Here is a 24,707-nt window from a genome sequence, read left to right as displayed (position 1 = left end):
GAATCTGACCTCCACCTCACCTCATGGGTCAGAAGCAAAGATGCTGAGACAGAAGCTTGTATTTTACCATGGTAAAGGGGGGTCTGTTGTGCCAAAAGGTGCATAAAGACACCAGAGAAAGACTGTGTGTCTGGGATCGCCTGGCATAGAAGAATGAGGGAGAATGGGCAGCCAAAGGCAGAAATGCAGGAACCATAGTGCCTGCAGGAAAAGAATTGACTGTATTACCACTCCAGTATTTGGCATCTTTTGTGGGCATGGAAAACAGTAAGGCGGCACTGGAAAAAAGCTGTTGCAGGCATTTACTGGCAAATCCTGAATGAAAGCATGAATGTAGTGACTGACAGAATAAGTCACTGAGCAATAGAAATAGGTACCTTCAGGTCAGTCAAAGGGAGGAAATGAGTCTTTACTCCAGCTGGACATGACAGGCTTGAGCTATTATACAGATAGCCTGCAAGATTGAGATAAAGTGCATGGAAGACCTGAACAAAAGACTGCAGGAATCGGTCTGTCTTAGGAACAGATCTGAATGGTGTAATACCAGTTTTCTCTCCATGGGTTAGGAAGAGGAATAGGGAGAAGCTCTGCTGTCTGCGTTGAACTGAGCTTTTGCCTAGATGGCTTTGAATGTATAAGCAAGGGAATAGGTTAAGATTTATTTTGCAGAGGCAGTTCCTGAGCACAGAAGCAGATCTACTGATCTTTCAGCAAAATAATTATCCTAGTAACTTCCCTGTGTTGATAAGATTCTCCAGAAATAAGCTATACAGGAAAAAGGATACCAAAAACAAAGCTCCCATGATGTGCTTTTGGCTGGGGTAGAGCTAATTTTCTTCACAGTAGCTAGTATGGGGCTGTGTTTTGTATTTGTGCTGGAAACAGTGTTGGTAATGCAGAGATACTTTTGTTATTGCTAGGCAGGGCTTGCACAGTGCCAAGGCCTCTTCTGCTTCTCATCCCACCCTGACAGCTGGCAGGCTGGAGATGTGCAAGAAGCTGGGAAGACACCTCCCTGCCAGTGGGAAGTAGTAAACGAACTGAATTCTCATCTCCATCCCACCAAGAGGGAATGAGCAAGTGGCTGCACAGTGCTGGCTGAGGTTAAACCATGACATGTGAGAAAGGGGAAGACGAAAAATTTTTATGTAGAGTATTTTAAAAGAGAAAGGGAAGAGGTCAGAGAACTTGAAAAAGATGGCCATGGAGATTAAAAGTTGGAGAAGACCTCTCACAGAAAGCTGCTGATTGAGCTTTATGCAGCTAATGGGGAAGGAAGTTGACAGTGTGGCAATCAATCTGGAATCTGATTATAAAAGCCTCCTAAATTTTGCCAAAAAAATCTCACCAAATCATAGTGAAAGGAAAGTAGGTCTAAAATGGGATGGAGTGGAGCTGATGGAAGAATTTAATTAATAGTTTCTGTAGAGAATGACAAAAATTAAAAGCAAAAGGGAGGATTGAGCAGTACTTCAAGAACTCAGGAGTCCTGATATCAGGACAGATTCTTTAAAGTAGAAGATAGTGAATCATACTTCCACTGCAATAGCAAGAAGGCAAAAAGGAGAACCAAGACTACAGAGAATGAAACCTGAACCATCCTGAACTAACTGGTGGAAAAAGGCAGCATCTCTGTGGTTTAAAATATTTCTTATAGAAAGCAGTACTAACAGCAGAAAAACCAGTCATATTAAGCCAAGCTCATTTTGCAAAGAACATTGGTGGTAACAATGTTCTTCATGAGATCCTACTGTTGGCTTCAGAGCAAATCCAGAATCTTTCAGGTGAAATAAGACATATTCTGGTTTTTTTTCAGAAGTAGATATTAGAAAAGGACATTAATATTGCTTCTATCTTCACTTCTAGTCTTGATCTGGGCACTAGGACTTGCAAAGAATTTTCATTCTGTATGGTTAAGGAAAAAGAGTCAATGAGTCACAGACAAAAATAAAATGTAGACCACACTGCAAACAAGTATAATCTTTGGACACACACAGTGTGTCAGAAGACAGTTTCTCATTTAGTCTAGGAAAGAGTTCTCATATAGTTTATAACAGACTTCACTTAATCAAACTCTTTACGTAGATTTATTTTACGGATGCTGATGACCAGGCTTGACAAAATCCTACGCCTCTCTTTTAACAAGAGTTCAAACAAGCAAAATAATTCATCCTAGATTGTCTGTCAGTGAAGCTGAGCACACTGTGGTTATATTTTATGAACTATATTACAAAGGCAAGAGAATTATAGTAACAAGAGATTTGGAGGATCTCTTAGAAACATAGGTAGGCTATTACACAGTAAGCTCCCTCAAATGAAACAAGCCTGCCTGTTTGAGGCCTTATAATAAAGTCTGGGTTATGATGTAACTTTGTCCTTATACCATGTGAAGGAAGTTATTGAGCATTACACACGAGAGGCCTGGCTGCAGATGCACAGGGGATGTATGAGCAAATGCCAAGGTGAATCAAAAGAAATACATGATCCACCAGCAGACAGTGCTGCATCTCAGGATTGAAGTACACCTGTAAAGCCATACAAGGAATTCGAAGCAATGTTCTTCCAATTCACGACACGCAGCAAGTGACATTCATTCACAACAGCAAAGCCTGCTGCTACTCACCTCTGATTTTGTAAGCAGTACAATTAACAGATTCACTTCAATAAAATCTTACCCACAAGCTACAAAAGTGAGCTGACTCCTGCAAGGCTTAGTTCAGGGTGCCTGCTGCTTTTCTGTTGACTCCAGGCTGGCCATAATGACACAAATAGCACATTTTTCTACTGATTCCAATTCCTGGATGAGGCCTGTCTCTCAATAAGTGATCTTGAATTACCATGTCATCGTTAAAAGTAGATTTAGTGTGAGTGTAAAACATACTGATGTGCATTTAATTTAATAATGTACTGCCACATGAGTAGTGTTTGCTTCCCTTACAAACCTGGCTGCTGAATGAATGAATAACAATCACTTAGAAGGTAACATGAGAGTTTCCTGCAATACTGAAACAGAACAATACCCTTTCCCTCTACAGGGCTGGGATTCAGCACAAGCCACAGAATGGTACTTGCAATCAATTAACTCAAAGCCAAAGGTACATTCTTCTGGGCCTGTTGAATTTACCACTGTGAAGTTCAGTTTTAATGAGAGAGTGATAATGTCTTCAAGCAGTTGGGCTAAAGGGAAACTAAATGAAACCAAACTGTACAGCAACAGCCACAAGGATTCTCCAACTTCACCAGCCAGCTGAGCTAAGTTCATGTAATAAAATGGGCTCCACTCCCACATTCACAAAAACAAGCAAATAAGAAGCACTATAAAACAGATTAAGAAGAGTAGCTATAATTCTTAATTAAAGAATCCCACCAGTGCAACCTACACAATTGCAAGCAACACTATTTGTGAGATTCCTCGTCTACAAATAGTGACCCTAAATTACGCTACCTGAATTCCCTCCAAACACATTTGTCTGATGAGTTATCCCATGGAGCTGTGCAAGGAAGGATCTGTAAAAAAAATGTCCTGAACAAGGACAATTTAGCAGTTCAAGACCATTTTCAATTTCCTTTTCCTATGGTGTATGCTGATAAGGCAAATTGGAACAAATAGTCTCTCTCTTACCTCATTATTGATGAAACAGTAAAGAATTGCAACCATCAGCCCCTGAAATCAACAAAAACCAGAAGAACAGTGAGCAGAGCAGTTTCCTCACTTTGCCAGACTCACTTGCAGAGGGCTAGAGGCTTCACACTGGCATGTCCATGATAAGACTGAAAGGTGGAGAATCTTTGATCCCTGTCAGCTCTGATGGCAGAGTGGAGGTTTAACCAAACTGTGTCTCAAAGTACATGGTATTAGGAAAAAGGAGTTGCTGTTTTCTTCAATCTGTTATTTTTGTCTAGTGATTTCTTTCCCCTTCTTCCTTACCTGGTTTCAAGTCATAAACACTTCATAAATGAGCAATTCACAGCAGTCTTAAATACAGCTCTGCGCTTGATAAATGGGGAATGAGTGACTGTGCAGGGAAACTAAAAGAATAATGATTTCCTTACACAAGGAGACTCATTTGAAATGGCCTTACCTAAGGCAATAGTTAAATAAAAATCACAATAAGCCTATGCCCTCCTCACATGCAGTTACAGCTGGAGACAGCTACCTCTCACAGCACAGATTTTCCAAGGACTATCAAAAACACTGGAGAAAGCACAAAATGTGCTTTCAGCAATGCCATTATACAATTACAGGAAATCACAGACAATTTTCTTATTTCCCTGAGGTGAGCCATAGGAAGTAAATATTAATATGTGGACAGGAATACCAGTTTATTGTAGTCAAGTTGGCTGTTAAAAATTAGTCCTTACACCTTCCTTTCCACTGTCATAATCCTGTAACATCTAGTGCTAAACTGAGAAATATAAGGAACAGGGAGCATGCAATGAATGAGAGAGAAAGCAGGTCCCCAAATAGCAGTTAAGAAATATCTTACACCCATGGGCACACTGTGAGTGCTACCTGGAATGAAGCAAAGGAGAGCTCAGTAAAAAGCTTCACGAAGCGCAGCATCCCTCTGGCATGCTCATCAGTAATAAAGGCAAAGATGACCTCGTGGGTCCCCAGCAGTGGGATCAGAGTCAGCGTAGACTTGGCCAACCTAAGATCACAAAGAAATTAAAGAACACAGTGCCACTGAATAGACCACTGTCAATCCAAATGATCACTGGGAGCCACTGTTCCTGCATTCTGTTTCTGACACAGCTTCAACTTTGGCAAGTCAATGACGCAGGGTCCTCCTCCAGAGGCTGCAGGATGAAAACCTCCTCAAAATGACCTTAGTAAGTTCCCACAAGTTTTAACCTCCCCTACCACTTCACTGCAGACCATTTCTTGGTGAGAGCAAAGCTCTGTATCCAGCTACTAGCTGCATTTCACCTGGAAAATATTCCCAACTCAGTAAGAAACCATGTGCTTTCTTGTACCTGCAATGTCTTTCCCCTGTATTTTTTTTCTCCACCTGTAATTGAGAAAGACAACCAAAACCTACCTTCTTGATGACCTGAAAGACATAATCTATCAATAGCTGGAATATTTAAAAAATATCTTGGCAAAGGGAAGAGTACTTGCTATTCCTTCCCACCTCTACGGCGTGTTAAATCCTCTAACCATTGTAACTATCTGTAACTGCAGAACACTTTGTCAAAGCAATCAAACTGTCTTGAAATGAGTGATGGCAAGTTCAAAGACACAGCTAGCAAAGGATGAAAGACAAACCAACCTGAAATAAATTATTTTTCACCCGTGAGAGAGTTCAAGGTACACAACCACAGGAAAAAATTCACAAGAACGATCCTTAACTCTTTTTAGATAGACATACATGCCAGCCACCTAACAGGTTAGTGAAAGATGCATGAGGATCATGTGGGAGCTTCCTGGGCCACAGAACTTGCCAACATCTCACAGCAATCTGTTTTGAGACAAGTCAGTAGACACAAAATCACTCAGTTAGCAGGGCTGTCAGACCTTTGTAGATCCTGAGGGCTATTGGCTGCTATTCTGAATAATGCAATCACTCAGGTTGAAAGGCGCCTCTGGAAGTCCCGGGCCCAACTCCAGTTCACAGCAGGTTACTCAAGGCTGTGTCCAGCCAAGTTCTGAGTATCTCCAAGGTGCTCCAAAGCCCCTCTGGGCCTCTCCTCCAGCATCAGACCACTCTGACCATTAATTTATTTTCACCTGACATGCAAGTGGAATTTCTCTTGCTGTAACTTGTGACCTCTGCCCTTGTCTTTTCACTGTGACCCTCTGAAAATACTCCATTTTCTCTACAAGTGGGCTTGGAATAAAAGCCTCCAGCTCAGACCTAGGTCCTCATCTTTGTTTTAAACTCTCAAGACACATTAGGATTTCCAAAATTTCATGTGAGGTAAAGAAGGCAGGTAACATACACAGCAACTCTACGCTGATAAAAACACATGAAAATACATGCTGCCTCTAGTTTAGAAGGCTGTAGCATTGAAACACCCAATGTCAAAGTAGCTAAGTCCAGTGCCAGCAGCAGTCCAGCTACCACAGCACATAGCTCTACACTTCAAGAGCTAACTTGTTATTCCTACATTGTTTTGCAGACTGCAATATAACAGTCAAGATGCAGAAATGAAGGATGCAACCATGAATCTTAGCAAGGTGATTAAATAACTGGAAGAATTCAGACACGGATAGACTGAAGCCTGCAAACCAAAAACTGAGTATTTCTGTGATAGCCCTAACATTTCCCTTGAAACATCTCATGCATTTAAGATTAAAAGTTTGTCCCAGTAACTACTGGCATGAAGAACAAGAAGCAAAACTCAAAATGATCCCACCTCATCTTCCTTGAAGTGAAAGCTTTTATTTCTATCAATTCATATTATTTTGTTCAAATTAGAGAAAGATAGGATATTTCAGTTGGGAGGAACCTACGACAACCACCTGTCCAAAACTTAAAGCACGTTCTTGAGGGCACTGTCCAAATGCCTCTTCAACACTGTCAGGCTTGGGGCATTGGCCACCTCTCTAGGAAGTCTGTTCCAGGGTTTTACCATACTCTCAGTAAAGAAATGCTTCCTGATGTGCAATCTGAACCTCCCCTGGTACAGCTTTGAACCATTCCCACACATCCTATCACTGGATACCAGGGAGAAGAGCTGAGTACCTCCCTCTCCACTTCTACTCCTCAGGGAGTTGTAGAAGGCAATGTGGTCATCCCCGAGAGCCCTTTGCTCCAAACTAGACAAGTCAAAAGTCCTCAGCCACTCCTCACAGGATGTTCCTTCCAGCCCTTACATCAGCTTTGCTGCCCTCCTCTGAGTGATTTCAAGGACTCTAACATTCAGTACTTGCATATGCTGCAAGTATTTTAAAAGTATCTGCTTAATTAATATTCATCCATTCATCTAATGGAAGACTAACGTGACAGACATCAAGCCTTCTGTTTATAACACAGGTGAAATACCTGCCCTGGCTTCCCTGAGGCTTTTCTGTGAACTCACTGTCCAAGCAGTTACACCCAAGTGTGACACCACACCTGTGCATTACTCAGGGGCTGTGATCTTTAACCACCTTTGTCAACCCATTCCGTTCATGTATGTCCTTGGCTGCTTTTATTCTGATGAGCACGAAAAGTGTCAGACCACCTTATGACATACCTGCATTTTATGTCAGTTTTGCACATCAAATTAGCCTGCAGTTTGGAGATGATGATGCATATAACTCTGATGAAGATGAGGAAATTTACCTGGAGAAGTGAAAAAAGAATTTGTATCACCACCAATAAACACATGTGCGTAAGTACTCAAAAAGGCTGGTTTGTGTATGCATGTGTAGTCTCTGTGCATCCTGCTATGCAGCAGCTGCAGAATTTACTACAGAACTCAACTCCTTTCTAAGGAACTGTGATCTAATTACATACTGTGAATGCACAAGCCACCCTTGAAAACACAGGCACTTCATTACACAAAGCAGGGGACCCTACTTACTCTCTGGAGTGAGACACATTAAAGGTGTGGGCTGGCCCATTTGCCTTGTCTGGAGGTCTGAGCCTGATACAGTCTTGTGCCTGCAGAACAGGGCATTTCTACACAATGCCACAAATTTTGTGGCTCTTTCATAGCCCAGTACCTGAGATAGTATCGTTGGTCTCCCTGAACTACCTTTCACACCTTCTGTTCATGAAGAGTTAACAGCCCTGCTGCACCATGCTGTTCTGTTATCATGTCCTGCCACTACAACATCACAGCATGTGGCCAAATTAAAGAAACAAAATGCTAGTCTGTTATTTCAGTGACAGAAACCAACTCGGTTTCATAACATCACATCTCTGAATGAAAATGTCAACAGCCTCAAAGGTTATTAGCCTTTGGACATGCACAATGGCCACGTGTGCATCTTTGTACCATATTGTGCTGTTCTCTGGGACACAGTATGTGTCTCAGACTCACCCCGATGGCGATGAGAATGGGCAGTCTGATGATCAGCCAGTAATTCATGTTATAGTTTCTGGTCCAGCAACTAGTAAGAGGACAAAAAGGAGATGAAGGAAAAGTTTCAGTACATTACTAAAATCTCTCGCTTTTCATTCTGTTCCAGCAATGCAGATGGAAAACAATATTAAGGACTAGATCCTAGGAAAGCACATCATGCTGACATGGAAACAGATGCATCTGCTTCTTAGAAACACTGAATGCTTTGTACTATTGCAGCTATCATAATCCAACTGGACACTATTCACTGGCCTTTCTTGCCCACTAATGGCTAGCTCTCCTCCACAATTTGCTATGAATTCTTATCCATTAATTGTGAAGATTCACTCCATTAAAACCAAGGTCAAATTTGTCATTTGGCTGAAAGGAGAAGGGGGGGAATCTGTTTGAGTCCAATCTTTCTGCTGTCATTCCTAGCCTCCTTGTCCTGCACTATTTTTTATTATTCTTAGTCTCCAATGTCAGATCATCTTATTTAATTGCTTGTTAGCTCATTATCCCATTACTTACCATCATTATTCTCATATCAGTACTGAGATCAGTCATCTATTTTATCTGTCCTTATTTTCAAAAAGGAGTTACTAATTTCAACCAGGGGAAAGCAACTGCATCTTCAAACACCAGCTCCTTCACTGCATATGCACAAGGTTTCAGGCCCACAGGGAGTTTAAAAAATTATAAGCAAGTAACATCAAAAATGGGAGCAGCAGTTCCTAACTTTTGCTGACCTAAGCCCTCTGCCAAGTGAGTAGCATGCTGCAGCAATATAATACTTCATTTTCCACATGAGTCTCATTTTGGCTTTCTAAATTCCTGTCTCGTTGAGCAATATGGGAGAAAAATGACAAGAAAAGTCATGGCAGCCCCAGTTCGGGATCACTGGTTTGAAGTGACTCTTACACTGAGGGTTTGTACATCTAGCTCCTTTTGGTCCCCCAGTGGCCACAGCCAGCCACCACCACTGCCTGATGGGCCCTGTCTGTGCACAATGGCCCAGGTGTTAGGGCAGTGCTCATGTGCCACTTCACTTGCTGCTGCAGTGACAGCGTTCTTAATATTTCTATAAAATAACTCTGTTAGCCTCCTGCTCAGCATTACTCAAAAGCAACAGTCACCAGGAAAGCCAGCAGGTTTCTCAGCTACACAGACTGTGAAACAAACCACGAAACACAGCACTACATAAAACAGAGGTTCCTTCCCAAAAAAAGCTTTCTCTTCATCTCCAAATCTGTTCTGCCAAAACATACATATGCACAATTTTCCCTAAGGCTTTGTAACAGGCCTATGAAAGATCAGCATGGGTGATGCTGGTGCAGCTGAAACCCTCCCCAGCCTTGTAGTGGGACAGTCTAAGAGAAAAGAGCAAACCATGCAGCACGTGGGAGGGATCCATGCTACAACCAGACACCCACAGGTGCTCATGTACTGGAGAGGAAAGCGTAGCAGCTTGGTGTGGCAATTCCACGTTCCCTTGCAGGGACTGCCAGTCTGAGGAGGGCTGGGGATTTCATTTTTCTTTCAATTTCAGTTTAATGCATACAAAAAGCATATTATTACCACCAGCAGCTCTACAGCCTCCAATTCAATTGTATTTAGGTATCGGAGAAAAAAGGCGTGCAGACTGTGTGCAGTCAGTGTACCTGAGCCAGAATCTGAGTAACAGAACTTCTTAATTGGTACACATGACTGGGAGCCAGCTTCATGGAGCCTTTGAAATTAATTTTAATTGAACACCTCAAGACTGATGGGCTAACAGGTGTGGCTGGAAGTGGAGTTCTGATTTTCTCACTAGCTGCAGTAGATGCAGACGCAATTAAAAAGGTTATTTGTAATAACAGAGGCTGAGAAACATTCTTAACATTAACCCACATTTCTGTGTGGGTTAATCTACTTCCTGTGGCACAAATCAATTTTAGCTACCTTTAAATTTATACAAGTATGTGCAATAAAAAAACTATTACAGGTCAATTAAGGTGTCATGACTATTGAAGCATCCAGAAAATAAAATCGGTAGATGTCTATGTGATTTCTTGCCCATCTGTGCTTTCTGTGATTGCCACACTGATAAATACACCAATATCTATTGTGCTTGGGATCTAGCCCTACAGTTTGCTCAGCACCACTTAGAAGATGCTTGGCAACTAATAGCCTCAGAGCCATGAATGGAGAATTTGTCGCACGAAAAAAATGCTACTGAGATGTTTCTGCCTTTGCTTATCAATCCAGTATTCCCCTTCTAAAAGTGAAAACACTGAATTTTCACCTTGAATTGCTACAGCTGAATGGAAAAAAAAAGGACTGAAGGCTGACTGTTTTGCTCACAAACTTAATTGCAGATAGAAGCAAAAATGTTTAAGTATCAGGTTTTTAGGCACAGTCTAAGAACAAGAGCTTGCCTTTAATTGTATTTGTAATCTAGACAAAATATTTTTCAATAGCTTACTTTTGAAAACAGTAATTGCATGCTAAAGGAGTTTATACTTGCACATGTAAGGAAAGAAGAAGCCAGTGTAAAACCAAGTCTTGCAGGCTTCAGTCCTTTATTCCAATTGCTATGTTCACAGGACTGCCTCAAATTCCCAGCCCTGACCACATCTATTTCCAGTTATTCTTCACAGCTAGGGAAGTAGTTAAATCACAAATGAAATTTACAGCCTGCTGCATGGTGACAGAGCTATGGCAAACAGCATGAAAGATACCCCTGGCTGCTCCAGCAAATGCCTGCCCAAGGCACAGAAATCTTGCCTTTCAGAGCAGCTGCTGCATGTGGTTATTTATTGCTGTATTTTACAAATATTTAGACAAGATTTAGAAAATTCAATAATGTGCAAAATTGCCCCTTTTAAGGTCTGCTGAAGGCAGTGAGTGACAGTTTTCCTTAACAGAAAACATAAATCAACTCTGAGCACCACATAATGTGAGTGGCTCAGCATGAGCACTTTGAATACATTTTCTACATCAGTAGGAAGATATGCCCATGCAACGTCGCCTGTTTGGAGGCTGCATGGTCTTTACACCTATTCTGATAATGTCAACAAAACTTGCAGTACATCAGTACAGCCACAATCTTGCTACAGAATATCATCAAGTCAGCCTTGAAAAGGAAAGTCAAAAAATCCTAGCATTGCTTAAGCCAGAAAAGGCCGTTTTGACTGAACTGGTTCAGTACTATGAGGAACACACACAAAAAAGCTGGTTCTTAATACTCACAAACACCAGAAAACAGTCTGGGGGGTAGCTTTGACTAAACTGAATTTTCACATTGCAGCATCTCTCCAGCAATGATTCTGCCTGGGAGAAAAAAGAAAAGAAAAAAAAATCCTCTAGAAAAGTGCTGGCTGGATAGTTTGGAAACTAAGAGGAAAACCCATTAAATAATAAGTTAATAATAAAAATGAAAGAGCATAAATTTATTTCTTTCATCACAAAGCAAGCTACCCAAATATTTCTAGGCAGCCACTGTTTCTAAGAAGAAGCCACTTTCCTTCCTTTTGTTTGTTTTTTTAAAATCAAAAAAACCCCAACAAACTACAATGCTATTTGGTATATAAAGCATATACCAAGGTAATTTTTTTCTGAACAGCCACCATGGTAAAAATGGACAAAAAGTATTTAGTGTTCTACAGCGGTCTCATGCGTGACATAGTTGACTCCAGCAAGACTAACATAAGTAGACAGAGAATGCGCCTTTATTTTAAGAAAATCTAAATAATGGGAGCTTAAACAAGAAAAGGCAATCACTTCTCTGCTGCTGGGCATAGGCTAATCACTACAAATCACAGGCAGAATCCTGTGGGAGGTTGCTGCCTTCCTCTGAAACAACTGTAAAGGCTACTGCCAAAGGCACAGTATCAGGAATGGTCTTGGTTGGGTATGATGACTTCTATTGTTGATACTGTAAGTACAGAAAAACAAAACATACCTTTCCTTGACCTGCAAAAGAATAGATTCATTCAGACATGCAGAAAATTCTGATAGAAAAAAACATATGCTCCTTTCTGAAATGTTATGCAAGACCTTCAGACAAAACAGAAGCAATTATGTGATGTTTCAGCACATTGCCAAAGCAAACCACACTGAACAGAAAGCAAACAATGACCTGCTGGTGCACACATACAGCACAAATGAGATAGCGATAAAAATCAGAACGAAACCAACCCCTCATCTTCATAAAGGTACTTGACAGTTCCCCAGAGGATAACAAACAGCATTGGCACACCTGAAAAGAGAGGAGACAAGGCTGACATTGACACTGAGACTGGAAAAAGCAGAGAGGAGAACAACTCCCCCTGCCTCCCCCATAATGATGAGCAACATAATTAGCGGGTGTCAGGGTTGCAGCTCCTATCCAACACAGATGGCCATGAACAGAACTAGTGGGCTCCCACCTAGTTCCCAACAGGCGTGAAAAATGAACAACACAACTGCCCCATAACAGGCATTCACCACTTATTCTGTGGATATTTTCACAGAGGGGCCAAAGGAATTTAATTTCTGGAAGCTCTACTAGCCTCTGTACTCATGCTAGAGAGGGGTGCAGTGTGCTCTGACCAAAACCTTTGTGTCCATATTTCTGCCTGTGGGTCACCCACTGTAGTCAAGCAGGACCAAGCTCAGGCTGTCTGCTGGTGTCGAGGCTGGAGCACACCCAGCCCCACAAGCCCCCCATGGCAGAGGGAATGTGGGCACACCCACATGTGTTCTCCCCACCCATAGAAGTCCCAGTTCTGGCTATGGTACTGGCGTGGACTTGACTGGCTGCAGCATAGACAGCAGACGAAGCTGTGGCAGTGAGGAGAGGCTTGGCCCTACCCTCACCTGTCAGTGCATGGGCTACAGCTGGTCAGTTCAGCTGGGGTGTAAAGGGCAGAGAGACAAGCCAAGTAAGCTAGCACTCATTACCTGCTTTACAGTGTCAAAGGCTCTCTAATTAATTTCTTTCATTTATGAAGAGCCTAGATCACAAAAGTAGTTTTGAAGTTCATCTACCAACCAATACTCAGTACAGAGAATGTTAAAAAAGCGCACAAGGAAGAAAAGCAGGTTGTGACTCAAAAGGCAGGATGAGGAATTTGTGCCAGAGGATAGACCAAGATGGTCTAATTCATCCTTGGACAGTGTCTGATGCTGCATGTGCATTGTACAGAAAGAGCAACATTTAGTGTACTTTGTTACTTTATTCTTAAGAACCAGTAAAGCAAGGGACCATAAGAACATCAGGCTGCAGCAGTTAAGTTCTGCACAGGGCAAATCCACAGTTCATGGCAGCAGAAGCCACAGGGAAACTGGTGATCTCTCGCAGTCTGAACACCTCAAGCAGTATCATTTCTGGGTTTTATCAGTAAAAAACCTTCTCTTTTGTTGTACTGTAGAATTTCTCTGCTATCAGAACAGTTAAATACTACAGACACAGAATAACAATATTCTCCTTAATCAGTTAATAATAAAAAAAAGAGAGAATAAAGAGCAGCAAGGAAAGAATACCAGTAATTAGAATAATAGCAAAGATAATGAATTGAGTAGAGATTACTTGGGCAAACAGCTACCATGTTCCATGGACGTGTTTGATACTGAGAATACACAGTATTTTGGGAGCAAAGTTACCAAAAAACTCTATACTGCCTTGACAGTAATGTAAAGAGAATAAGAACAGGCTCATTGCACACCACTTCCAAACCAAATGAGACTTTGATTCACAGAAACAAATTATAGTTTGAATTATTCCTTTCTTGATTTTGCTGAGCATTTAGACATCTTAATATGAAACCTACAGGATAAGATATGAACACTGAGAGCACAAAGGCTGTATGTCTGTGGATATATCATTTGATAGATCAAGTGATAACAATAATGATTTGTAGGTTATCTCTGTCTTCTGGATACATCAGAAATCTCTCCATGTTTAATCAAATTACTTAACATTTGAATTGAAAATGTATTATTAACACTGTATTTCAAAAGAGCCTAACTAGAGGGAGGCTGGTATAATAGAATTGCATCAGCTATACAAATATTATACAAATTAACAGGCAGCACATATAAAGCAACTTGTTCAACATTCTCTGCCCACTCCCACTTGTGATGCACACCACTGGTGTCTTGGTATTGCAGCACCATCAGTCACACTATTTTCCATGCTGGCAATGCACATTTTAGTCTGAGACACCAAGACTTAACAGTGCAATACACACATGAGTTTGCACTGATGTTCAAACCTTACTACATGGATACCACCTGACATCTACCAAATTCACAAAGCCTGGTCCTGAGAAATGGGTGGCTCTGGAGACTGTCTGGGACACAGTCCCAGCAAATGGGAATACATGCAGCTTTCCAAAGCCCTAGTGAAGATCTGAAGAGGAGACTGCCCCAAGAACATTCCCTAATTCACTTCAAGCTTGTAGAAGCCATTCCATAACAGCATACGAGCAAGTTTGAAGCATCTCTGCAATAGCTGCAGTTTGCAAGGATCACTGAGACTCTCCAATGACTAATTAACAATCTTGATATCTAATTAGCCTATATAAATGCATATATAATTCTGGCTACTTCACTCGGTCAGAATTCTGTCTGGTTTGAGCAGACAGTGAACATAAACCATGTACAACTCCTTGAATAAACACCACAGATGACTATGTTTCATTAACAGAATCAGTGCTGTATTCCAGCCATGGGCTTCCAACACAACACTTTTGGTGCATTTGAGTTTCAGTCCCACCCTTCTTTCTCCTGCGGCTGTTATTCGAAGTATATCAGATATCCAAGAAAAAAACTGCACTCATTTATAACATGCATTTATTTAAGGTGTAGGCTGAACTCTTTCTGGTTTTGCTTTTTTGTCATACAGAAAGCTCTGAGATTGATCTTCTCCTAGACGAACTGACCAGAGAAAGGTCTCTGAATTCTGGAAGTGGTAATATCTACTTTTTCTTCTGTACTGCATCACTCTGAAGATGCCAGAAACTGCAACAGCCTGCTCATGATAAACTCTGCAAAGTTATTCTTGCAGGCTGATAGCTGACCCAAAATCTTTGAACACTACATGGTGATTATGAAATCTGTCAAGTATACCAGGAAATAAGCGTGCTGACAGCTCAGCTAATAAAGTTCAACTTCAAATGACTGGGCATCTGAATTATAGGCTGCAATAATAATACATATTATGGATTATGAGAAAGTAATGGAACTGCCAAATCAACATCTTAACACACCACTGCATAAATAAGCAGCACGACCTACTTAGTTTCACTCTAGCTTATATATTTTACACCTGGCCAGATGCCTCCACAGTAAGAAAAAAAAAGTTGGAAAACCAGTCATTTTTCAGAATGACCAAAGGATGGGGTAGGTAAGAGAACGAAATTTTGAGAAAATCTGCACAGGCTGATGTTTTCAGAATACTCCACCATCCCTAACGAGAGGGGCAAGAAATTCCTGGGGCTGCTAATGGAAGTTACCATGTGCTGATAGCAGCTTGTCTCTTCATTTAACGGGTCTGAGATGTTTTGGTAACAAAACAGAAAAGCTCAGGTGTGTTCTGGAACCCACGAAGTCCCCGTTACCATGAGAGGTGTCAGCAGGTGGTGCTATTCCATGCCATCTTCTTTCCCTTACCTCCACGTGCAAGCAAGTTTCCATTCCATTCCATTCAGACACACTGTATTTGCAGCTTTGCATTGTACCTCTCTTTACATAGAGGCAATTTCAGGGAAGGCATGAGGAGCAAGAGAGGCTCCCCTCATGCTCACATGCCTCACATCCCTAATCGGCAATTTACTTCTTCCTGAAGTAAATTTGTCTCTGTAGGACCAAAGCACTGCCATCCTGCTGAAACACTTAAAGAAGGACATACTCTGAATACAGCATTTTAGGACTGTTTTCAGTAACTCAGCTGTAACCTGACATCCCTTGTTTCCACATGCGGTAAGTTAAACCTCTTAGACAATCAGGCACACAAACCAGAAGGACTCTACTGCTGTCAGAACAATTCCATTCCTCTTTCTCTCAGAAAGCATCCAAGAAACTTTGACTTGATCAACTGATTGATGAATGAATGCAAGAATGATGTGATGAGGAACTGAAAGAAATGAAAAACAAATATTAGTAGATTTACAAAGAGTAAAAGCACTAAAGATGTGAGAAGAAAAGATGGAACATTGTTTTTCTTCTGAAGTAAGGAAAAACACAAAAGAGTTGAATCTAGAAGACAGAGTGAAGACAACTAAGTGGAATTCCTGACATGTACTTCCTACCAAGATCAGTCTGGATACAAAATCTATTTTTACATCCTTCTCTGAAACACAGTTTTCATTTGAAAACAGAAAAGAAGGTCAGTGCAACGAATGCATCCTTTGCTACAGTGAGCTCATACTGGGCTTCTAAAAGAAGGTTTCTTACTGGCTCTGTTCCAGTCAGATCTTCCTTGCAATCAGGATGTAGATTTTGATGCCCTAGCCAGGATTCCTGCTTTTAATAGCTTCATTCCTCAAAGTATTCTTCCTTAGAGCAACTTTGGATTGCCAAAGCTTGGAAGGAAGCAGATTATTTATTTTTTATGGCAATTTTCCTGCTGCAAGTGCAACTAGGTGTAAAATTGCCACAGCAGCTCAGAGAATATTTAGCTGTTTATTAGCATTTTCTTCTTAGCCTTGAGTGCTGAAAATGTTCTCCTGTCATTCTTCCCGTCTGGATGTCACTCAGAGTCACTGTAGGATGTTCCTGTTGTTTCCCCCTTCCCTCCTCCCTACTCCTAAATGTGAACAGGTCCCTTTTCCACTAAAATCTGCTGATACTGCAGCATTACAGTACAAACTGCTCTTCTCCAGAGACTACTTAGTACAGCACTGATAGCTGAGAGTCAAAGTCAGGCTCAGCAACTCCTCCCTTGGGCTCAGACATGATGAACGCTGGGTTGGTGTCCTGGACACTGACTCAGACCAGTCTGCACATAGTGAGAAACAAACAAAACAAAAAAGTAATGATCCTGATCCCTGTAGTTAGGTTGGGCGTTTTCACCCCCTTCTTACAAATGTGTTTTCTTCTCTCTAGAAAGTGAGATCCATGGGCAAGGATTTCTCAAGGAAGCACCAGGTACCAACAGTGTGCAGCAACAGATTCTCTTTTCTGCAAGCATAAATGACTGCGTGAATCAACATCTGTTTTAGCTGCTGTTGTGCTGACCCCCAGAGTGAAGGAAGCCTCTCACCTACCTGCTTGTCCATTAGCCTATTAAAAATTTGGGGGGTTTGATGCTGCTAAGTGGTTTTGCCTTTTTTTCCCTCCATCAGCATTGAAAATGGACTAGACAATTGTTTTTGTAGTAAGATATGTGGAACTTAAGGTTGACACAAATGTATGAAAGTCTGCTTTGACAAAGAAATAGAAGACATAAGCAGGACATATCCAACATTAAATGAAATAGGAAAAATGCAACACTGCCATCTCAAAGTCTAGTATGGCATGAAATCTCAGCAAGGAAGTGGCCATTAGGAATACAGTTACCTCACAAGTAATAGGGAAGGTTTATAGAATCCTATCAATATACATGATGTCAGTATAAATGACTCCCAATTTATGAAACTATATTAGTTTCCATAGGTCTATCAAGATTTTATAACTTCTAGGTGTTGTTAAGTACAGTAACATAAGATAAACAGACTTTTACCTTTATAAACACTTCAAAAGCAAAGAGTAATTGCTCATTTGGACTCATAATAAATGGACTACTGTCTAATAACTGACTTCAGAACTGACCTAGTATTATCATATAGCAAAAAATGTATTTGGAATATCTTGGAACAATTGGTCTACTGTGGGATGCATCTGACAGAGAAAGAAATGAGAACCTTTAGTCATAGGCTTGCCAAGCCTGGGAAGAGGGCTTTAAACTAAAGTTGCTGGGGAAGGGGATCCTTAATCTACCCCACTCCTACCAGTTGGATGCCAGTGCCAGTACCTGCTATGATCTCATTGGCATTACAGAGACATGGTGGGATAGCTCCTCACTGGTGTGTTGGAACAGAATGCCACAGGCTCTTCAGGAAGGCCAGGCAGGGGAGAGCAGGAGGGCATTTCACCAGGTACATCAATGGCAGCAGGAATGCATGGAGTTCCACCTGGGGATGGATGAGGAGCTGACTAGGAGCTTATGGGTCAGGATTAAAGGGAGGACAGGCACAAGTGACATTATAGGGGGGTCTCTCGTGGGCTGCCTGAGCAGGAAGCCCTTCTGTGGCCAGACAGGAGCAGCCTCGCAGCGGCAAACCCTGATCCTCCTGGGGGACTTCAACCACTCTGATACCTGCTGGAGGGACAACACAGCAGGGCATAAGAAATCCCAGAGTTTCCTGGATCACACTGATGATAATTTCCTTCTCCAAGTGACAGAGAAGCCAGTGAGGAGAGGTGCCATGCTGGACCTTGTTCTCACCAACAAGGAGGAGCTGGTGGGGAATGTGAAGCTCAAGGGCAGCCTTAGCTGCAGTGACCATGAGATGGTGGAATTCAAGATCCTTAGGGCAGTGAGGAGGGTGCACATCAAGCTCAGTACCCTGGAATTCAGGAGAGCAGACTCTGGTATGTCTGAGTGCTCACAGACTTCAGTTATGATTGTAAGAAATAACAACATGAAGTGACTATGTTTTTGAGCAATTCAAGTATAAAATTTGTATACATAAATATTCATCAAATGATGAGAAATGAACAAGTTAAAAAATCATCCTGTAAGAAGACAACTCATTAATAGAACAAAGGGTCAGAACATCAAATCAGCTCCGACAAACAAATAAATGTTTTATTTTTGTTCCACTTTTTTTTTTACAGTTGATTAATTATTTCAAAGAGAAGAACACTCTCGGTTCAAACAGGAGCCTCCTGTCTCTCTTTGAAGCCTCAGCATTACACTGAGGCTATCACGCAGCTCAAAAATCAAATTAAATCAAAATCTTCTGAGCATTGCCTACAGCAGAAAGTCACCTGGTGAGGGACTTGAGCACCCAAAAAATGGAACCACCAATGAAGAAGCAGAAAGAAAGGGAAAAATCTTCGTATCCTCCCCCCAGTAAGAGATGAAAGTGTTATCTGGTGTAACTAATCTGGGAGCACTGAAATAGCAGATGCTTCTCCATTTGAAGGTGGAGAATCATTGGCAAGGTTTGCACATGCAGACACATATGGAAGAGCAAGAAACTGTACAGATAACAACTGAATGGCACGGACAGAGCTTTTCTAGAAAGCTTGGATGAAACCCTTATATCTAGTACCAAGTTCTTGCATTGCTGCTCATTTCCACAAACTCATCCAGAAATTCAATATACAAGAGTAAAACAAGCTTTGTAAAGGAAGAACAAAACCAAAATAATTATCACCTGTTTCTGCCTTCTTTTGCAGGAGACAAACTCTAAATAAAAGTGATTCAGACCAAAAGCAGCCTAACCCTTTCTTACAAAAGAACACGATCCCCTCAGGATTTGACTAGATATAATTTTGTTCTAATTTCTTTTCCATTTCCTTTCATGACCTCAGTCAGTGCTTCAGGATAGCTCCCTCTCCCCCTTTTTTTAAATTGAATTGAGGGTCTGATTAAAACATATATAGTTCAAATGTTATACAAAATGGTGCTGCTTTTGCTGCATGCCCAAGATAAAAGAATATGGAAGATGTAGAACTTTAAATAAAACTCCAAGAGGAAACTGCTATTATTTGCATTTATATATTTAATCCTATCAATATGTCCAAAAGCCTTTCCTCCTTATATATTGATTTTCTGTAGAATTGGGTAATTTACAGTAAGACATTTATATCCTTTTTTCCAGTGAACTAATTTGCTAAAATAGTCACAAATGAAATCCATAAAGAGAGGAGGAGAGTCAAAGCAATTTAAATGTTCAAATGAGCATCTGTGAAGGCACTTGTAGTATTTACTTGGATTTACTTTCATCTTTCCAAAAGTGGCCTGATTCCACCAAAAGGGGAGGGTAGTGAAGAGGAAGGGAGAGAATGCAATAAAAGTACATGCAAGATCACTCCAAAACTAGGATTCATCCCAAACTGTAATGTATTTTCAGGTGAGCTGTACAGTGAAAGAAAGCTTTAGCATTTCTACAGAAGGTGACCTTTGCTCAACCAACTGATTTCAGGGCATCACAGTCCTTGATTTCAAGCACACACATGCCCATGGCACATGCACCCTGACCATTTTTTCCCAGAAAATCCCTATTTGACCTGCACTGCCCACTTAGCCAACCTGACAACTCCCAGCTAGCACCCCCTTGTTCATCAGCCCCTTTGCATCACCCTACCTCATGCTGCCACCATTTCTCTACTGTTGTCCTTGCCCAGATGCAAAGCATCATTGCTATTTTGCACCACAAGTAGTTAAGATGTCTTTAAAAGCAGCGGGAAACTTTCAGGAGATGAAGCAGGGCAGCCCAGAAAACTCCACACCCAGCTGGAACCACCCACACATAATGTGTTCTGGGAAGCTGATGTCCTGCAGGAAAAGTAGTTTGCCACTGGTTTGGTGAGTTTCTGCAGTGTCCCACAGCCTCTGTGCCATGAGCATCCTGGAGCTGTGAGCACACCCTCCAGCTCAAACAAGGTAAGGGACTGGGAACAAAAAGGGAATGCAGAGTGCAGGACTTAAGTTGGGCAGAACTAGGACAGACACACGACTTTTCCTGTTATACATCTGCCAGTGCAGCCACAGGCGGACAAATGGAAAAATCAACTCACCCCAGCCAATGCAGAGATAAAGGCGGAAAATCCTCTGCTCAGAGAAGACCGAAAGTACCAGCAGTGTGTACAGGTACATGCCTTCCACCAGCAGCCAGTAGTAGTTTGCAGCCACACAATACTGCATCATCACAAACACCAAACGGCAGCTGAGTGATTCCTGTGATGGAACAAAGCACAGCCCAAATTAATGCAACAGAGACTGAGAATCAAAATATATTAACCCAAAAGACTGGTTCTCTTTCCTACTCTTGCTGCTCAAAAAAAAGCTTGCTAAACTAATCATGTATTTTATTACTGAAGGGGCAGAAGCCGGTACTAGGTGCTATACACAGCAGACAGATGCTTTCAACAGCATTACTCCTTTAAAAAAAATAAGTACATGTTCTGTATTTTCTCCTCAATAAGCAATGGATTATATTTTGAAAAGCACAAATACAGATGAAAGAACAAGTGAAAGGTACTCGGTCAACCACAGTCAGTGAATCTTTCCCTTTCCTTGATACTCTATTCTGCAGTTGAGCATTTCTCTATTAAAAAGAAAAGAGTGGATGCCATAGGGTTGACTATTTGCCAAAGCAAAGGATATTTTCATAGAACAGCAATGTTGCCCAGTGCACCCCATTAAGTGCAAATTCTCTCATTGCTGATAAATTACAGAGGTGATCAGCAGGGCTTTAGATAAGTATGAAAACCCATTACCTAATTAATATATCCATCAGACCTGATGAAACCACTTTGAGTAAACCGTGTGTAAAATCATAAAGTCTATGCTTTTTGGAAAGAAGAAATGACTGACAATCCAATACAAATATTTCCAAACCATTTGTGTTTTACAATGCTATTTTCTGGCAACCGATACATTGCAGAGGAGAAAAAAACAAAAATCAACCATCATATGAGATTGACTAAGTTGTTTTAGCACTTCTGCCTTAGGCAGTGTCAGAAAAGGATGGTACTAAGGATGCATCAGGAGAGTTTCCCTTTACAGCTCCAACCCTGTACTGCAGCAGTAAATGCCATATCCATGTTTTAGAATTACAAGGGCTATACAGATAATAAAGCTACCTTTCTTCGAGGATTCAAGTGCATTTTGCATTCCAAATCCAAATGGGGAAGGGCACACTTTCATCATATTTACAAAAGAGTTGTATATCCTCTCTCATCAATTAGAAGTATTAATTAGCCTGTTCCTCTAAAGCTTTTCAAACGCTTTCAAATTCACATTTTAATCAGATGCTTCCTTTTTTTCCTGTCACCAAGAGATTATATAGAGATGAACAAGAACAACCAACTTATCTGGTCATTAGACCAGATGGACAGTTCTATCACAAGAAGGTGCTGGCTTAGGAAAATAAATGCCCTCTTGTCATTGCTAGAAAGAAATGAAACTTCAGCACAGAAAGAAGATACAGGCATTGGTGTATGTATATATATAGATATGTGTACATATATATATTTTTTTTTTTTTCTTGTTCCTCTGTCTAGTGGGGGCAAACTTCCCACAGTTAGAGAAACATATCATGCCATCAGCTGAAGAATTAAGTTCATGACCTGCTGTCATGCAAACACACCACAGTGATGACTCCAATATCCTGAGAAAGGCCACAGTGTCTGCCCTTACCTGGAAGGCTATAAGTCCTTCCCACTGGTACTCTTGTGTGGCTGTGCTGTACATCCACTTCACCACTGAGTCTTTAATAAAAACAGATATAGCCCGGAGGATAAAAGAGGTGAAGAGGTTCAGGTGAATGTAATTCCTCGTGCAATGCAGATGTCTGTAAAAATAAAAATCTAGTCATGATCCACTACCTACATAAAAGATGCAACATCACACACAGGACTGAGAAAGGAACAACAGGCCCTGTAGGAAATCAGGAGGCACCAGAGGAAAACCCCATAACTTGAGAATGGCTGTAGGGATTTCAAACTGCCTTTGGGAGGAAAATACTATCAAGGAAAACACATTCAAAACTTCAGCCCATAGAGCCAATGTTTGGGGAAAGGAAGAAGATAGGTGTGTTAAGAAAAAAATATTTCAAAAGCTTATAAAATGTAAAAATAAAGTCATTTTCAGAAGACTTATCTGAAAGGACTAAAAAAGTCAAGTTCTGCATAATGCTGAAGCTAATTGCTTCGAATTGACCCCAATGTCACTGCACAAGTTTACCTTGGCAAAGCTCAGGGCTGGTGTGCAGTGCAGCTTCTGGCTGTGCTCAAGCCCGCAATGAAAAAACATCCACCTGCAAATTACCCCTTGACAACAAGAGAAAAATCTGTATTCAAATTGCCTCCTGGGAGAATTGTACATACTTTCTGTAGAAGTAAAAGGAACAGATTTTTCACCTCTGCATTAAGAATTGAAAACAAAAAAACCAAAGAAAAAATCCTCTTGAACTTCAGCAGCCAACTGCAAAGACAATAAAATTGCTACTTGTCAAAAAAAGCATGTTAAGGGATAGCAAAAGTAACTGCAGTCATGTAAATGGCATCCAGTTGCAGAGTGCTGCCAGTATTTTACCAGCCTTATTCACAAACATTTTTCTTCCAGCTCTGCAAGGGTACACACTTTACTTCAAAGGAAGTTACTTTGGGTATGACTTTTAAGATGCTAAAAGATAGATGTAACATACGGTAATCAGCAATTATTCCAATAAAAGTTTCAGTGAACGTATAATTTAAATGTCTGGTTTTTACAGCTCTATAAATTTTGGGAGAAAAATTGACTTGGTCTGAAAGTTAGAGGTTTGCACTAAAGAACAACTTGTTTTTCATAGGTCAGATAGAATTTTTTGTAGTTTTTTGGGACTTCTAAGTCACAATTTATTTCAAAACTTACCTATTATTAATATTTATTTTCCTTAAACTCAAAATTCATTTGCTGCTACCCTTCAGAACTGCTACACATTTCAATCTGATTGAAAAAGTTATGTAAATTAGGCAATTGAAGAAAATAGGTTGCAAGTAGTTACTATTTTTGCTACAGGCAATGCAAGTTATTCAAATTGTTTGAGTCATGAAGTTATGGGCCTAATTCAGCTTCCACCACTGAAATTACAGATTTTCCTTCCATTTCTTCTGGAGGATGCAAACTAGGACTCTAGAGAGAAACTGTTTCCTCTGCTGTATCATCTTTAAAGACAAATAGAAAGGTTATTCTGCAGTCTAAGCACTTAAAGAGGCCCATCAGATTTGCATGCCATTGAACTAGATTTTGATCCCCATTTGTTGAGGCTGAGCAGCTCTGGGGAGAAGAGCAGAGATTCCAGCCAGAATCCAGAAACTGCATTTCACATAGGGGTAGGTCTCGTAGTTCATGCAATCCAGGACCAAGTTGCCTCCTGATAAACAACTTAGACAGGAGAACACAAAACAGATTGATGGCATAGTTTTAACAAGACTCTTGGTACCTCTAACACAACCCTGGAACCTCATTTTCAAAATGAGAAGCACACACTTGCGTTCACTTCTCCAGTCCCTGCTTCACAGCTGAAGCAAAAAATGCTGAAGCATCACCCCACAAAAGTCAGGGCATCCAAATTCCCTCTCTCCTACCGGCCCTTGGTGACAAACTTGCTCTTTGTTCCCTGCCAGAAAACATCCTTTCTTCCTTCATTCAAAAAGTATATGGTTGTGCTCTGTGACCCTGGGCTGCTAAGATTACTCAAGAAGTGTCATTGATGGGTGAAATGAGGAGAAAACAGTTATCCTGGGAGACATTTGGAGACTTCAAGACCATCTCGTGTTTTTTCAGAAAGGTCCCAAAGTAGCACAGGTACAACACATACAAATCATAATTATCACATGGCATTCACAGAGGGTGAGCATGTCTCTGGATTTCTGCAGTCATTTTAAAACTTCCTTGATATTTCCCACCTATGCTTCTCCACTGGAAGGAGAAGGGATAATACAGTGCTAAAACGTATGGTACAATATCAGAAGGGTTGCATCATTTTAGT

The 24,707-nt window shown here is 41.0% G+C and overlaps 1 protein-coding gene across 1 annotated transcript in view; it reads right to left on the bottom strand.

Moving 5' to 3' along the window:
- Positions 1 to 24,707, bottom strand: part of GLP1R (glucagon like peptide 1 receptor) — an 82,194-nt gene that overhangs the window by 4,727 nt on the left and 52,760 nt on the right. The window contains exons 6-12 of the mRNA XM_032102736.1: positions 22,373 to 22,526; positions 20,749 to 20,908; positions 12,175 to 12,235; positions 7,975 to 8,044; positions 7,183 to 7,271; positions 4,514 to 4,652; positions 3,623 to 3,664 (exon numbers count right to left, since the gene is read on the bottom strand). Coding sequence (XP_031958627.1) covers positions 3,623 to 3,664; positions 4,514 to 4,652; positions 7,183 to 7,271; positions 7,975 to 8,044; positions 12,175 to 12,235; positions 20,749 to 20,908; positions 22,373 to 22,526 — 715 coding nt within the window. The remainder of the gene's footprint in view (positions 1 to 3,622; positions 3,665 to 4,513; positions 4,653 to 7,182; positions 7,272 to 7,974; positions 8,045 to 12,174; positions 12,236 to 20,748; positions 20,909 to 22,372; positions 22,527 to 24,707) is intronic.

This window comes from Corvus moneduloides, chromosome 3 (genome assembly GCF_009650955.1).
Source record: "Corvus moneduloides isolate bCorMon1 chromosome 3, bCorMon1.pri, whole genome shotgun sequence".
NCBI lineage: Eukaryota > Metazoa > Chordata > Aves > Passeriformes > Corvidae > Corvus > Corvus moneduloides.
The sequence above is the reverse complement of the archived record's forward strand: the minus strand, read 5'-3'. Positions and strand labels throughout refer to the sequence as shown.